We start from the raw sequence: 17,929 nt of genomic DNA, 5'->3' as shown, positions 1-17,929 counted from the left end.
CCGAAATGACCCCACATTCTCTTAAATGGGAAGAACTGATATATTTTCCCCCACTCATATGGCAATTTGTTTGAAATTCAGCCTTACAAGCCGGATGCAACACTACTGGAAATTCTAAAAGACTATCAGAAGAAAGGACTACACCACAAATACTCCCATCTGTTTTCTATTGCATCAAGTACTCTTACACCAAGAGAACAAATTATATAAATGTTATGGAATATTAGTATGAAATGCAGTTCCTACAACAGACCTCAATTATGCACACACAGCTGGGATTAATGCTTTAGTCACTCTTTTTGTTAAAGCACAGAAATACCATGCTATTGGGCCGAATTACAAAGACATGCAAAAAAAGCTGTCTGACCATTATTGAGAATATCAATATTTTCCAGGAGTATGATATCTGATGGTTCATAAAATTTGAATAGAAAACAATTTGTACCCTTTATAAGAAATGCAAACCAAAATACATGTCTTCTAACTTATACAGTTTATGAAAATAAAACTTGACTGCTTTCAGAATAATTTCTGCTACTTACTTGCATTACTCACAACAATGAAATTAAAGTGTCATGAAATCCTTCAGCAGATGACAACAAAATAAGTTTTAAGACAACAGCATTCAGGAAAGAATGTGTTGTTGCTTCAGAGACAAATATGTTCACCCATTACAAAGCTGCCTGTACATTCCCACCTGATTAAGATAATGGTATTCATCAGGTTGTTTAAGGTGAAATGCTGACTTCTCTTCCTCACTTGCTCCTGCCAGAAGGTAATAAAATACGTGGTAGTTTCTGGGGGGGGGGGGGGGAGAAAAAAAAAACAGTATTAACAGTCAGCCATCCTATCCGAACACACACCTAACAAGTAATCAAGTTACACAACTATTCGTAAAGGTAAAGGTTTTCCCCTGACATTAAGTCTAGACATGCCTGACTCTGGCGGTTGGTTCTCATCTCCATTTCTAAGCCAAAGAGCTGGCATTGGCTATACTGTAGATGCCTCCTAGGTCATATGACTGCATGGAGCACTATTACCTTCCTGCTGGATCTATTCATATCAGCATGTTTTCGAACTGCTAGGTTGGCAGAAGCTAGGGCTAACAGTGGGAGCTCATCCCGCTCCCCGGATTCGAACAGCCGACCTTTCGGTCAGCAGCTCAGCAGTTTATTGACTATGCTCATGTTGAGTATACACAAAGCATAACAATCTCTCAGATAGCACTGATAAAATAAATGGTTCTTTAATATCATCTCTCTTCGATATATTGCATATAACCCAGTATAATTATTATACTTTAACATTCTAATTATTTTATATTAACTCTTAATTCATTACTCACCTCTCATTATGTTCCTGATAGACTAGCCTGGACTTTTCTAGCAGATATTTTTCAACATAAGCACTAGAGGAAATAAGAATGTTAGCTTAGTGCATCATAACATCAAAATAACAATTTTAATGTTTTAATGTTTACTGCATGAGCAACCAGAACCTTACAACCGCACATGAGGGGAGTGATACAGATAATGACTGAAACGTCTTTTCATTTTTATTTTACTTTAGGCAAGACAGCTTAATGCTGCATTGTTCTAAGGCAAGGTTGGGCAAAGTGGAGTCTCAGAATGGATTTTGTGAGTCCTCTGAGTCCAATTTGTTTGCCTCAGTACCCTCTAGAAGGCTTGACAACATTTCCACCAAATTCACTGCCCACCACCCCAATTTATGCACAGGAGAGGCCTTTTTAAAATCAGAAATTGAACAGGAAGTGACATCATTTACTTCCTATTGTTAAAAAGGGTTCAGGGCTTCAAATGGTCCAAAATGCAAAAAGCATGGTTAACATGACTCAGTGTCCTCTCAAAGGTGCTTGGGTAGTTTAAAATTATTTTGTGGTGGGGAGCACCTCTCTAAAATTTTCTGGGGGACTAATGGAACTCTTTGGCCTTGGTGAGAAAGCTTCAATGAAGACACTTTTTCCCATAATAACTCTTTCAGAAGTGAATTTCCCTTTCAAGTGGTAGATTTCTCTCACTTCCTGTTGTCTCACCCCAGTTCTTAACTACAAGTCATTTGTAACTCAGATGTTTGTAACTTGGGGACTATATATTTAGAACAGGAATGGGACATCATCATTTAGTTTCTGAGAAGACATGTGTTTAACTAGCACTCTGTTCACATTCATAAAATTCTGCAAGTCCCAAATGTGAATAGAGTTGGTAGAATTGCCCAAGTGCCAAGGAGTTACAAATGCTACATGTCATCCTTGTTCAAGCCAAAAAAATCAAAGTCTATGAAAAACTTTTAAACAGATGATGGATTTTGTTCCAACAATGTATTATATGATATTGATAAATCAAAGGACTGCAAATTTCAGATATTTATATTTGGAATCTCTTTTGTGATTCAACAGAAAAGCTGATGTGATGTGAACAATGGGCGGTTAAATTTCCTTAACAGAAGACACCTATATCATGCCAATTATTTGTTCTGCGTGGCATGCCCACATTTTTCCCAGACAAGTAACGATGGGCCAGATTTACACAAGATGCTTAACATTCCCATCGTTCACGGACAAATGTGAACAGCTGCAACCGTTCCATGCTTAAAGCCCTTTAGTCATTGCTCACTGCCACTTACCCACGCACTGTGCCAGTCTCCTGATAATTCACTTGGATAAACTTGCCAAAGCGACTTGAGTTGTTATTGTGTGCTGTTTTTGCATTCCCAAATGCCTATCGAAAGAAAAGAAGTTGTAAGTGTCAAAAAGCCTAACAGATAAATCCTTTATGAAACTTAGGTAGAAGAACAGACTTTCCCTATGCCCTGCTTGTTTGCATTGTCAAGGCAGAAGATGGGAAGTCCTGGAAAAAAATTCTTCTTATTTATAGGGTCACAATTTTATTGCTTTATTTGTCTTTACACAGCTCCTTTTTAAAATGTTCCTCTTAGTTTTGCCCCTCTCCGGAAATATATCAATAAAAAAGAGGGTGCTTTGGATCCAGGGCCACTACTAACATACCTCTGCAGCACCTACATTTTTTTTTGTCATTGCCCACACTGCACAAACCTAAATTACAGATTTTCTTGCAGAGGATTAACAAACTAGGTCTCCTTCTTTGAGACTGCATATTTCCCACTGTCCTCAGAAAAGAATCTGAAAAATTCTATGACTCTTGAGACCCCGCAAAGACTTTTGTCTTAAAGGCTCCAAGAGATGAATGCCGTATAGGTCTTTCACATACAGTTTTCACCATTAAAAAGAAAAATGTTAAGATACAGAAGACTATAATTGTATTTAAACTCGCGCTTCTAAGTATAAACACAGCATATACAACTTTATTCTAGGAAACCAATCTGAGCTCCTACATAACATAATCAGAATAAAACTGCAGATTAGAGTAGAATTAATCACTCTTGAGTCTAGAGTTCTGTATAAAATACTCTTCTGTTCAAGGCTGCTTAGAAATAAAGTTTCCTGTACTCATACAGCTTCACTATTTCACCTATTTAAAAAGTAATATCTCAACTTAAGCATTTTTAAACACTAGAGATTTGTCTCCTTAACATTTTTACTCATATACTCCATCTAGTTAAGATAGGGTGAAATACTGTATCAGGAGGATTTTACAGCAAGCTGTCTTCCCAATGAATGAGTGATTTGAAGATCCCGAGACAGGTTACACCCATGCCTGGCAAATGATTGGATTTATATACCAAATCAAAAGCTGCTCCAGCTGCCATACACCATGGAGTACAACCATGATTGTACCTATAAATACAACAATCTATAAATAAGGTAAGTCGTTAAAGCCAATAGGATCTAGTACTCTAGAAAACTAATCTAATGTTGCTTGAATATTTCAGTTATTCTACTTTGCTCCATCCTCAGTGCCCATGTCTAACAACGACAGCAATTCAGTGAGAGGTACCAAGGACAGCAGCTGAAAGGTGACATGCCTAAGAATAATTATGCTACAGGGGAAATGTAGGTTGCTGTCAAGCAATGCTTTACACTAAAGCTGAAATAAAAGAACAGCAAGATCTTTTTAAAACTAGAAATGGCTGTAATAGCCTAAACAGCTAAAACACTCCTGGCTAATGCTGCCTCCTGAGCTTCTCGTGATAAAAATAAGCCCAGAATTACTACCAAGCCTCACACCTGAACCTTCAGGAAAAATGCAGCCCCAAGCACAATTTCTGAATCATCACAAAATTAAATGACTTCCCAATTAACAGAACCAATCTATAAAAGTGGAATTATGAGGTTAAAAAAGGATGATGGCAGCACATGGGTATCATATTATGAAGTGTGAGGTCCTAAACCAGAGTGTTGAACAAGATCTGCAGATTTAACATGCATGCTTTTAGAATGAGTTATACTACAGAAACACAAACACCAATTTAAAATAAATTACCAGTTAAAAGGTCATAATGGCAATTTAAAAAGCATACTTGTTAAAACATAAATTAAAAACTATTTGGGATAATTTTTAAAGAACATTTGACTTTGATATCACTTGTCATACATAGTATTAATTCATGACGCTCCCTTTTACAATTTGAATATCTATAAGCTGAGCTGTGCATTACAACCATAGTGAAAGGATAAATATGTTTGTGTATTTAAGGTAGTAAAACTTTATTTAAGAAAAATAGAAAATCGCTTCAATAAATATTAAACCTTGTATTTGAGTAGTGTGTTGACTGAGAAGCTACACAATGCAAACCACAAAATCCATGACCAAAATACCAAGATGCATTTCATTTGGCTACAATAAATCAGTAACTGGAGATAATTTTCTGACCTCTCCCTTCAGCCCACAAACAATCTATATATAAGTTATTTAAAACGCACTCCTACTAGAGAAAAATGACAAGTGACAACATGCTTGACTTCAAGAATATTTTCTCTGTGACAACTATGAAAGGCTTGGAATGATAACATAAAAGAGACTCCAGAACACAAACACAGCTGTGGTTAACATTCCTAATGTTAACCCATTTAAAGACTTGCTATATCTAAATTAAATAGCATAATATCAGCTTAAAAGACAGATGTTTAAATGGAATATTTAGGGCAGATAATGTTCCAAATATTTAACAAAAACATTCAAACTTGATAACTTCAAAATTCAGGAATATGTACACAAGACGAGTTATGCTACATTACCTTTAATTTCTCAATAATAATTTCTCTCAACACCAAGAATTATTACTCCCTACATCTGCCTGGTCATTATAAAGCATTATTATTGGTTGTTAATCAGAGCTGTATTGAGAGGGGATGAATATTAAGTGAATCCCAGGACTTATGAGTGAAAAGGTTATCTAGAACACAAATTTGAACACCTTTATGCTCAAATGGCCTAAATTAATCAGAGTTTCTAATGATAATTTAGAAAAGATACAAAGAAAACAAATACATTAAGACACTGCTTGTGATTTCCCTTGCCAAAATGAACTCTGAAAACAGTAAATAGTGCCAGTTGTTTGAGAGTTCCGGTTAACTGATAGTCTACTGTATAAAGCACATTTCTTGTATATAAGGAGCAGCATATGAAACAATCATTGAAGTATCACCATTAGGAACTAAATACTGCTGCTGGCGCTTGATGAATAGAGTCTTCTGTGAAATTCTGAAAATCTTTAATTGGTGGGATGGATATTTTGCACTGTCACTAAATGTGTGCAGCCCAGAGAATTCCTTATGTTAATTCCAATGATTCATACAAAGACAGAGTGAGTCTCCTCAAAATGGGTTTATTGTCTTTGGTAGATCACAAATGGCGGTTGTCACAATGACTGCTTATTGAATGCACAATGTTTTACCGAAGAATGAATGAGTGTTTTCTTCTTCTTTAGACATTTGGTTTAATCAATCTAAATATAAAAGAGGGTTGGAGAAAGTCCATTGCTTCTCCATAAATAGCTGGAAGTGATTGAAACAGATGCTGCTTACCAGACATTACATTTTAGTCTTTATTTTGATGGCCCAAAAGGATTCCCCAAATCCCTAGACAAATGGAAAAAGCTTGAACACTGACAAGAAATCTTGTCCAGAAGAACAACAACTGGAGCCTGGGTGATGGAAAGGGGAAGTTTCACCAAAATAATTTCATTTTAAATGAGAGAGAGAACGAGGGCTGTGAAACAGGCATACATGAAGAAAGCTGGCAGCTGGCTGGGCTTTTGGGACTTAGGCTAAAGGAGAAAACAACAAATGTATTTGAATGGGGAAAACAGTATGGGTAATGGGTGCAACATGACTGGCAAATTAAAGATGATGCTACAATGAGCTAAAGAGAAAAAGAGATGATATGAGCAGGAACCTAATGAAGGAAGGGGAGGGTGACAATGGAAATGGAGAAAGAGGAAGTTTACTGTCAGTTATGACTGACTGGGCATATGCGGAAGGAAATAACTAGATGCAGATGTCTGAGGAATTCTGCATCAAAATCTGGGAGGGAAGAGCTTTTGCACCATCTTACCACCAAAACATTTCCAAGATACAAATCAGCCGTTTGTAACATCTCACTGTAATCTAATGTGCCAAATGTTGCTGTGTGATGTAATGCAACTGAACAGGCTTCAAGCAGCTATAAACAATCATATATTCCCTGAGGGGAAGAGCTGAAGAGCACCTGTCTGTTTAAAATATATTAGAAACTGGCTTTGGAAATCAAGAACTTTATATTTGGCTGGGTATAAAATATACATGAAGAACAACACCAGGATTGTATTTTTGTGCTATACTACTATAATTTGGCACAAGAGAATCCTGAAATTACTTTGAAATCCAAAGTGTATTCTCAAGAGATAGAACAAATGCATATGACTGATCAGGGGCCAGGATGGAACCCCCAGTGGCACAATTGTTTAAACTCTTGTGCCGGCAGAACTGCTGACCGAAAGGTCGGCAGTTCAAATCCAGGAAGCAGGGTGAGCTCCCGTCTGTCAGCTCCAGCTTTCCTGTGGGGACATGAGAGAAGCCTCCCACAGGATGGTAAAACATCAAACATCTGGGCATCCCCTGGGCAACGTCCTTGCAGATGGCCAATTCTCTTATACCAGAAGCGACTTGCAGTTTCTCAAATAATTCCTGACACGAAAAAGGGGGGGACGGATGGGATGTGAGCCTCAGGGACAAATATTGTATAAAGGTGTGGGTAAATCTAAAAGATGTAGCATTTTTTTAAATGTAGTGATGGAAAGTTGTGGAAAAACGTTAGAAAGTATTCCACATTAATATTTGGGAATCATTCAGGTTCAAGTGCATAATCTTCAGTCTTGGCTGGCAAAACAGGTAGAACAAGCAAGCTTGGCTGAATTCAAACTAAGACACAAGGAAACAGCGTATGATGAAATCTTTATCCCTATCAAGTTAAGTGAGGCTTTCCACTTGACAACAAAGTTAAGATTTACAATTGACTATATACACCATCCACAGAGATACTGCGCAATAATCCACATGTCAACATTGCACAACTTCTGTAATTTTACAATACTTCCTTGAGTATACTATGCCTCAGGACATTCATTGCTACTTGGATATAGTGAGCATCAGGACAATAGGCAATAGAACAAGAGAAGCAGAATGTTCTTCAACCAATATGATTTTACTAGAATCACCTGTCACTATCATTTCTCCCACAAATACAGCCTTGATCACTAGTGATCATGCTTGATCACTAAATAAAAAATAGTTGACTTTACCATGCTCTCAGTAGGCCTTCACTGAAACACATCTCTACTTCTCAACTTAACCACAGCTAACCCTTAGAGATTAATGCTAAGAGATTATCACTAAGAAGGGTTCTGAAATCAAACCCTCCCTGGTTTGCATTAAAGTCTGATTTGCATTTTCAAGGTTACTCAAGACTAGCCATAGCCATGGTTAATGTAGACTACAAAGGAGGATTTACATGAGAGGAAAAAGAACATATAACCCAGTAGCGAGTAAGTCATATCTCCTGGAAATGATGAAACAGTCCCAATCTGCTCTTCGCAAACTGACTGGACAAGAAGCTACATACAGTTCAAAGTGTTTACAACAATCAAAGGTAACACCAAAAGCTACTGTTACAATTGGTACATTGTGATGTTACCTAATTTTGTCTGCATAAGACCTCTTCTACTCCATCATGCCTTTATCAAGGGCTAAGCAAGTTCAGCTACTACATCCTTCCAGTAGATTAGATGGTAGCCAAAGGGGAATCACTGAGGAAGATCAAAGCTGAGAACATTCACAACTATTTAGGTCTATTTTAAGGCAGGAAGTGACAACTCGTGGACCTCCTGATGTTACTAGACTGCATCTCCCATCAACACAGTCCAGTAGTGTGGAGTGCAGAATTGGAGCCACTTCTAGAAGATCACACATTGTCTATCCTGGTTCAGGTGGAATGTCATGATTCTCAGTGACAAACAGAGATATAACATATTATGATATCATAACATTGTATGTATGAGATTTCAAAGATCATCTGCAGGCAAGATGATGTAGGAAAGCCAGCTCCTGCTCATAGTTCTTTGGTGTAAAAAAACATCCATATGGATTTAATATTTGACAGTAATGTTTTCCATATGTTTTACAAAAAAAATGAAGAAATTTGCTTGTGTAGCATTATGAGCCATTGGCAGATGGTCAGAAGGATAATCACAAAACAACTACTTTATCATTCATTTTTAAACCTGCATCATAAACTACAGCATGACTTTTGCCTTACCTCAAGCACTGGTCCAGCTCCAAGAATGATTTGTTCAACTCCACTGGCAAATCCTTTTTGGCTAAGAGCAGTGAGGTGATGAATCAAGAAGTTTGTGCTCTGCGTTTTCCCAGACCCACTTTCTCCAGAAATGACAATGCATTGGTTCTTCCGACGCAGAAGCATAGCATGGTATGCTACATCAGCCACTGCATAAATGTGAGGCTCCAACTTCCCTAGTTGATGATTATCATACATTTTGACATATTTCGGGTTGTAAATGGGAAGAAATTTAAATGGATTAATGACTATTAGTATGCTCCCAACATATGTATAAATTTTTTCCTGCTTAAAGCGGTTTCTAAGGTTTTCCAAAAGTGTCCTTTCATTCAGATCAGGCAAAGCACACAGGTCATCATAGTCTTTGTACTGTGGCTGAGGAAGGAAGCCACGTTCCATCATCCTGCGTCGCTCTTCTGTCACTCGCAACCAGGATTGAAGGCTGGCATAATGTATTGACCCATCGAGATTCTTTTCCCTCAGAAGGAAGCGGTAGTCCTCTCCACTCAAACGATTCTCTAGTGCCATACGAGGCCACAACATCATGCGCTGGACAGGAGAGTCTGTGGGGTTGAGGATCCATTCCTCCCCACCAAACTCTTTCACCTCTGCCAAGACGTAGCATTTTGTTTTGTCAAGCTGGAGTTTGTTAATCAGAGAGTCTATCACCTCAGCAGCAGTGGACGTTTTTCGTGCAATAGCAGGGCAATAGATGGTCCCTTCAGCAATACTCCCAGGGTATATGTGTAGTGTATGTTCACTATCTTCAAAGCGTCTTCTTCCCCCAACATCATTTCCACTCATATTGGACTTCTTTCCATCAGTAACAGCAACCCATCTTTAGAATGGTAAAATAAGTGATCATGATGTTGTCACTACAATAAATACATACAAAAATATTTCAGACACATATTTAAGGGAGGCATACAAGACAAAGTATACTATAAATGGCAGGATCAATGTTCAATGCACATATACTCTTAATAGCCACTTGTTGATTGGATGTACGCAGAACCACGAATTCTAAGACCACCTCTCAAGTATTTTTTTTCTTCCCAAAGATTTTTCTATACTGTACATTCAATATAACAGTAAGAATAAATCTATTTTGCTTAACAGGTCACACAAAGATTAATTTCACAGTGCTCAATTATAAAGAAGCTACTATTGCATCCTTCCTCAGCACTGATCTCAGACTATTATTTGCAAAGACACCAATCAAAAACAGCTAGGAAAAAGTCACAGAAAAAGATTTTGCTAGAAGTCAAAAAAAGTAAGTGTGTCTATCATGTTCCTAATTAAAATAGGAAAATTATATTTTATCCCCTTTATTGTTGAGACCATATAACATTTGTAGAGTAAGTACATTTTGTGGGTTAAGGAAAGCAAATGCACCAAGACATGAGCCACTGTGTATCAAGTTTAGTCTATTCTCTGACAAGTATGTGGCAAGCTCTGCTCTACTTAAGAGGAAGATACAAACGAGTACAAGTAAAACCCTCTGTTGCTTACTGAAATTACCTTCATTATAAAAAAACTTTGTTACTTGTGTTATTCTCCAATTGTACAACTTAAAACAAAGGTTAAAAACATGCTTTTAAATAATTGAGATTCAGCAAATTATAATTCAGTTCTTTCCATTTCAGGAACTTATGAAGAGACCACACTTATTTTAGGGAACATTGTGAGTAATGTGAGTAAGTAATGGTGTATCACATGATTATAATTATGGTCAAGATACGCATTCATGCTTTAAGAGATTTCAATATGTCACTAATTCACTACTATACTTCCTCTGGTAATTGATAATTGATAAGAAAGAACAAGATGAAGTTCTTCCTTAATTACTATACATGTAAACTGGCAGAATGGCATTTATTTGTTTACTATAAGGGCACAAGGCTATTAGCAATCCAAAGTACTTTTCAACCCCCTGATTAATATTCAAGAAAATCAGGTTTAAAATCAGATTCAAGGCTCAAGAAAGAACTGTCATTATGCACACACAGATGCTTCCCTTCTTTTAGAAAGCTTAAAATGATAGTGGAAGACTTGAAAGCTACATTCTAGCAATACGCCTGGGTTAAAGTTTTCAAATTCTCAACTCCATAAAAAATTGTAAACCATTGTAAGATATTTAATAATGTTGTAAATCATTCAAAACATTACCAAACTAGGCATCCCAAAAAGAACATGATAAAAATTTATTTCTTACACCTCCTCCTATGGATTGAGATGGGGAACAACATATTAAGATACAACATATATAGGTAAAGGTAAAGGTTTCCCCTGACGTTAAGTCCAGTCATGTCTGACTCTGGGGGTTGGTGCTCATCTTCATTTCTAAGCCAAAGAGCCGGCGTTGTCCGTAGACACCTCCAAGGTCATGTGGCTGGCATGACTGCATGGAGCGCCGTTACATATAACAAGTTAAAAAACAGTTGTTTAAAAGAACATATATACTCAATAAATCTTAAAACAATCAGTACAACTGTCAAAGACAATTGAGATGAGCCCTTGAAGCAAATCCATGTGGCTTGCATGTAGTTACACACAGTGTGATAGGAGTAACAGTACAATTGCTTAACAGTTGAGCAAAGTAACTGACAAAAGCATTTAATTTTAACCAATGGGTGCCCTGAAAGAACCAACGTATCCCTCCCCCCCCCCCCCCAAAGTCCTATATGCCCAAAAGATCTTCATTAAAATGCTAGATGTCTTCAAGAGCTGATTCTCTGCCATGTTGATATTTTGGGTACTAGTGTGATGTTAATTTTAGGCCATAAATCCCTATGAGTTTGTTTTCAAAACACATTTCAAGTTCATTTAGGCACATTATTTACAAGACAGCTGAATGGCTCTGTCCACGTTTTCAGTATCAAATGATGACCACAAAAAAAGGAGAATGCCATTGTGCTCATGCATTGCTTGTAAAATTCCCATTTTAGTGTATGAAGCTACAGAGACAAATTGCATTGTCTGTTGCCATTATTTGTGCTAACTTCCAACTTATTTTATGGCAATCCTATGAATTAAATATCTTGCAATTCAGGGTAGTGCTCAGGTCTTGCAATTTGGGGTAGTATCTTCATTTACTGAATCCATCTATATAATGTGGTCTTCCTCTTTTCATGCCACCTCCTTAATTCAGAAACACTTTCATTTCTCCAAAGCACAATAGCCGCAGTTGAGTCATTCTGGCTTGTGGTGTGAATTCATTTGCTCTTGGACAAATTCGTCTATAATTTGGCAGTCTACAGAATTCTCCTTCAGTCTCATATTTCAAATGAAGTGACACACTTCTCGTTTCACATCCATACATAAAAACTGGAAATACAGTACAATTCCCATATTCACAGGGGATATATTCCAGGACTTTGCATTGATACTCCTAAGGTTATGAAGACAACTCATTAAAGTTTCAAGATTTTTCATCTCTGTACAAAAGTCAATTGTGGTAACCTGTTTCATTTTCAGTGGTGCCAACTCTCATATTTCCAAATGACTTGTAACCTCAAAACATTTAACAGGCAAAAAGCATTTCAACATCACATTATTTTAAACTACCATGATAATATGACGTATTAGGATTATATGGTGAAAATTATTTACAATTCTAACATTTATTTGGTCCTTAGCCTTAATGTTTTTATTTTACCAGCACTCAGTTTCTAGAAAATTGGGTTTCTAAGGCAGTGATCTATGATTCATAATGCTGTACAAGAAATATTATGTACATGCTGAAATATTACTCAACTATAGTCTGTGGAATTTATGACCAAATTCAAGAAAAGGAATGCTTCCAACTTCTACTTAAGGAACTGATCAATAAAAAAGTGGCTTTGTAAAGAAAAGAGCGAGGCTAAATTGGTTTGCACATCCTGGTACTTAGTGGGGGAAAGTAATCTATTAAGGCCCAAATATACTATGAATAGCAATACAATTAATCAATAATAATTTGAGTAAATGTGGCATAGTTTTCAAAAAGTAAGCAAAACTACCTAAAGCTATATGCGTATTAGTTTAGGAAGTCACGTTCTCTGTATCTTATGAGGCAGAACTCTTCTTAAAGTGTTCAATATTGTTCCTACTTATCCAACAAGAAGCTATAATCTATTTGTGAAATCAGGAGAGATCTCCCTACTGCAGTTGTTCAAAGAGTCTGAATAAATTTACCCAAGGTGGGGCCATATTAATCAGAATTCTTTGAATGGGACAGTGCTATAATGGATGCAGAAAATTGCTCTGTGCTCTATAGATTATAGCAAATAATTTAATTGCATAGATCACGAAAAGTATGGATTGCTCTTAAAAAATGAGTATGCCACAATATTTTATTGCCCTGATGAATATAATGTACTCAGGGCAAGAGACTGTTAGAATAGTCGACAGAGAAGCTAAATTGTTTCCAATTGTCAAGGAAGACAGACAAGGCCACATTTTCTCATTGTGTTTATGCTGCACCTATCATTCATAGCTTGGTCATATCATGAGAAGACATGAGTAACTAGAAAGAACAATAGTGCTTTGTCAAATAGAAGACAGAAGGAAAAGAAGCTTGCATTCCAGATGGATAGACTCAATCAAGGAACCTACAGGCCTGAATCTGCAAGACCTTAGCAAGGCTGTTGATAATAGGGTGACTTGGAGGTCTCTGATTCATTTGGTTGCCATAACTCAAGGTTGACTTGATGGCAGCCCACAACAAAGTAGGAGAACATATTAACTATACACAGCATACAGTCTGCCTATTTATAGTTCTGGAACACATGAAAAGATAACAGTGACAAAGTGACTAAACGACATGAACATTTAGTGGCTCAACCTTTATTTTTAGTTAAAAACAAAGTGAGTACAAATTTCTTTTAGACAAAACAAACATTATGAAAATATGTTAGTGGTGAGGATCAGATGCTGGGAAATTTAACCCAATGGTCTTTAAAATTATTTTCACTCCATTTCACTGGCAGAATTAGAAACATTAGGCAAGCAGCACTTGTCACAGCAGGCAACTGCTGGAGGGGAAAGCACAGAACAAGCCATCCATTCAATGGGCAGCCTATTCTGTCACAGTCCACTAGTAATGGGTCAGTCATAGGGCAGATGTTACCTTTCAGCCCCAATCAGACGCATCACTATTTATTATTTGTCTGTGCTATGAGAAAGGACTGAGGGTTTTCTAGGAGACTGACATTCAAAACTAGAGTGTGAATCAAGATATCAAGGGTTTTTTTCCCCCAGTCAGCCAATCTGTGAAAATGCAACAGTGCATGCTGATCAGATTACTGGCTACAGGATATCCATAAATAGCCACAGCATATTCACATTTCATTATGAAAAACAGAGTTTGGAGTATAGGTATCCTGTGCCACACTAACCTGCTCATGTATTGAGATAATCTATTGAAACTTCCCGGTAGGAGGATAAATGGGACAATAAAAAAAAATGCCCTTGCTTATATCACTCTGCCTACAGAAGTCTTTCCCTAGGGAGGCTTGCCTGGCATTTATGATAGCAACTACAATATTCAGCACCAAGCAGGAAAACAAAAAGCAAAAACATTGGCTTTTCAACCTGTTTTACTTTGAAGGCCACTTTACTTTTTTATGTTTGAGTTGTATTTTATGATTTATAGCATTTATATTTTATTGCTATAAACTGTTCCGGAAAAGAATTATTAATTCAATTATCATAAAAATATGTAATACAAACTAAAATGATACTAACTCTGCATTACACTATGTACAAATATTTTTGAAAAGTCAGCAATTATAATGCAAATTCATTCTGGTTACATTTACAAAAAAAGGGAAAGGTAATTAAGACAGCAATTCTTTGATGCCTTTTTGCTTAATAGTTCCCAGGCATTTCCGTTCTCTAAAGCAGAGACATGAAACAAAGGGTTTGGACTAATGAAATCCACTATGTTTACATTAAACATCACAAGATCTTCCAAACTATAATAATGGCTCTATGAAATTGTGGTACTATCCCCAAACTTTAAGTTATGGAGAATATAGCAGATATCCACTGTGGAAATGTGTTGATGACATCTGAGTTTCATCAAACATGACTTCTATGATAAACTTTATTATTCTACTTTCAAGAAACTACAAATCTACTTGCTTGTTCAGAAAACTGAGGGTCTCCTCTAGCTCCAAGAGGTTCATTTAATTACAACTACGTAGATAAAGGGAAGAAACAGTATGAACTTAGCATCTTAACCAAGCCTTTATCTGAATATGTGAAGAATCCCATGTTTTCGCACCAGCTTTATAGAATGGAGGTTATTGTCTGTCAATCATCCAAGTTGCTCCTGAGAATTCTTGGAAATGTTGTTCAGGGTGGAGCCTTTGGAATTCTCAGATAGAGAGGCCCTTGGCTTCCCTAAACTACATTTCCCAGAATTCTGCAGGAGCAGATCAGACAAATACTGTAGTCTCCTTTCTATAACGCTGATGCAAAAATGTCCGATGTCTCTCTCTGAAGGAAAATATTATCTCTCACTTGTGCTCAGCTGTGGAGAAGGCACAATGGAGTCACTTCCTTGAACTTAACATTTGTAAAAAAAAACTATCTACAAGTTGAAACCTACTGAAATGCTGGATGCATTAAACACTAAATTTACACAACCACTAAAAAAGTTAATTAATTTAGCAATCATCCTGGCTTCTTTTTCCTCTTCCGGCCATCAAGCTTTCCAATATGATTTAGTGCTCATAACTTTTCTCGCTCTAAATATGAAAAGCCTAATCTTCTAAATCATCTTTCCTCTTATCCAACTTTCTGAAATTACAAACAAGACTTTAAAAAGCCCTTTCCTTCAAAAGGATCATTCTACAATTCAGTAACTGACACTTCAAAGTTCAGTCTCCTAGCTTAAGTTTAAGGGATGCCATCCATAATTACGATTGTTGATAATTCTGCATTGGTGGATGGTTAACAGCTATCTGGGAATGCTTTGTTTTAAAAGGCTCTCATGAGATGATGTGTGAAAGCAGAGATTTACCCAAAACAGTTATTCATGCTAATCACTGGAAAAACTCACACAGCAGATGAAGGAAGCAGAATAGCAGGTAACCATAAGATTCTATGACAAATTCACTAAACAATGAAAAAAGGGTAAAGAGAATCATGCAAATCTTTTAAGCTACAAAAAGTACAGAGCAGGAGAACTATGTTAACAAAAGCAAACTTGAAGACGAAAAAGAGCAAAAGAACAGGATTTATATGCTGCAGGAAAAAGACTAGTTAAAAAAACCTCTGCTACAGGGTTCACTTCTTGACTAATGCCCAAAATATCAGTCATATGAGAAGGAAGCTACTTCCTTCTTCAAATGCAGAACAGCAAAGAAAGTTCGTATTTCCTATGTTGCTGAGAACTGTTTGGGAAATTTGGAAAAAAAATCTGAAATTAATTGCTTTGATACTAATCCAAAGCTTGCATCAGCCAAGCAAAGTTTAGTAACATTATGGATAGTTGCAATGTACAGGGATATTCAAACTTGGGGTGAGCACATTAATGTGCAATTATCTTCATTACATCTCTATTTACTATAATGTCTATCCCTAATAAACATTTATGTCTATTTTGCATGAATAAGTCCTTAATATCAGTTTATGCCAGAGGCTGTATAGACCAAAAATCACATGGTCCCTAGGGAACCAGCCTACAATCTATCCACATCAAACTTGATGAAGATGAAAAGAGAAAACATAGCAAGAAGAAAAAATATCGAATAAGAACATGCAGAGCTACAATATCTCACTCCCATACACAGATTTTTTTTTTAAAAAAAACTACAGTAGAGTCTCACTTATCCAACGTTCTGGATTATCCAATGCATTTTTGTAAATACAGTAATTACTACTTAGCATTAATGTGTAATGAACTACTTTTTCTGTCAAATTTGTTGTATATCATGATGTTTTGGTGCTTAATTTGTAAAATCATAACCTATTTTGATGTTTAATAGGCTTTTTCTTAATCTCTCATTATCCAACATATTCACTTATCCATATTCATTCTGCCGGCCCATTTATGTTGGATAAGTGAGACTCTACTGTACCTTGAAAACCAGTGACAGGGGAAAATGGTGAGGATATCCCGGCACAGGAATCATTATGGTAAGAAGAAATGATGACAACTGAAGCTCACTGGAAATGAAACTGTAGGTTTAGCACAATGTTTTATTTCAAAATTCTTAATTTCAGCAAAGGTGAAATTTCATTTAAAACTTCCATACTGATAGTAAGTTGGAAGCTTTGTCAGTACTATGCTACGTTTCTCTAGTCATTCCAACTAGCAATTTAAAGGAAACACTGCTGGATGGTCTAATTGACTCTGTCCTCTTCTTTCTCTGTTTGTGCCTATAATTAGACCTAACTCCGCCAAACACACAGCACCAGAAACAGGCCTTTTCAGAGCCACACCCAAATCACTACAGCCAGCTTCAGAATTCAGCTACATCTCAATACACTTTAGATTCCATTGCTTCAGGAAAGGAAATGTGGAAAATTCCATTTATCCATTTTAAATATATATATATTGTCAGAACCAAAGAATTAATAACGGAAATAAAATGTAATTTAAAATGTATTTAAGATTTTATTTGCATCTGAACCTACACTTTTGTATTATAATACTTGTTAAAAACTTAATATGCAAAATGACAACATGCTTGTGCCAGAATAAAAATATCTTTTTGAAAAGTTGCAAACTTTATACTGAAGTTTGCTGGAAACAAGATACAATTTTTAACCTTGGTCTTAGAGAAAAAAAAGAAAAGTGCAAAATTTATTTTTAAAAAGTAAGTGGTCTACTGACAGTCTGTGGATTTAGTTCAACTGCATAAGTGGTCTGATCTGTACTTTGAGAGCAACTAACTTTAAGAAGGTGGTATGCAAAAAACTACTGTCACTTTTAAGGAAAGCAGAAATTAGATTATCGAGACGAGAGAATCCTTGTCAAGTTTGTAAAAGTCACAAACAGAAAGAGATAACTAACACTATGGTACACGATTAAAATTAATTAGTTAATAAAATGTAAGCTCAAACTACCAAAATAAAATTCAACTAAGACAAATGGATATCTTTGTATGTAGACAAAAGATAAGGCTTTAGTGTAGAAGGGCAATGGAGGATGGAATGACAGTAAC

General features: G+C 36.4%; 1 protein-coding gene across 10 annotated transcripts in view; it reads right to left on the bottom strand.

Moving 5' to 3' along the window:
• myo9a (myosin IXA) overlaps positions 1-17,929 on the bottom strand; it is a 77,422-nt gene that overhangs the window by 48,960 nt on the left and 10,533 nt on the right. For all 10 annotated transcript variants that reach the window (XM_016997381.2, XM_016997382.2, XM_062963450.1 and 7 more), the window contains exons 2-5: positions 8,733-9,646; positions 2,644-2,738; positions 1,346-1,408; positions 698-797 (exon numbers count right to left, since the gene is read on the bottom strand). In XM_016997381.2, the coding sequence (XP_016852870.2) occupies positions 698-797; positions 1,346-1,408; positions 2,644-2,738; positions 8,733-9,575 (1,101 nt within the window). In that variant the 5' untranslated portion in view covers positions 9,576-9,646. The remainder of the gene's footprint in view (positions 1-697; positions 798-1,345; positions 1,409-2,643; positions 2,739-8,732; positions 9,647-17,929) is intronic.

This window comes from Anolis carolinensis, unplaced genomic scaffold (genome assembly GCF_035594765.1).
Source record: "Anolis carolinensis isolate JA03-04 unplaced genomic scaffold, rAnoCar3.1.pri scaffold_11, whole genome shotgun sequence".
In the NCBI taxonomy this organism is placed as follows: domain Eukaryota; kingdom Metazoa; phylum Chordata; class Lepidosauria; order Squamata; family Dactyloidae; genus Anolis; species Anolis carolinensis.
The sequence above is the reverse complement of the archived record's forward strand: the minus strand, read 5'-3'. Positions and strand labels throughout refer to the sequence as shown.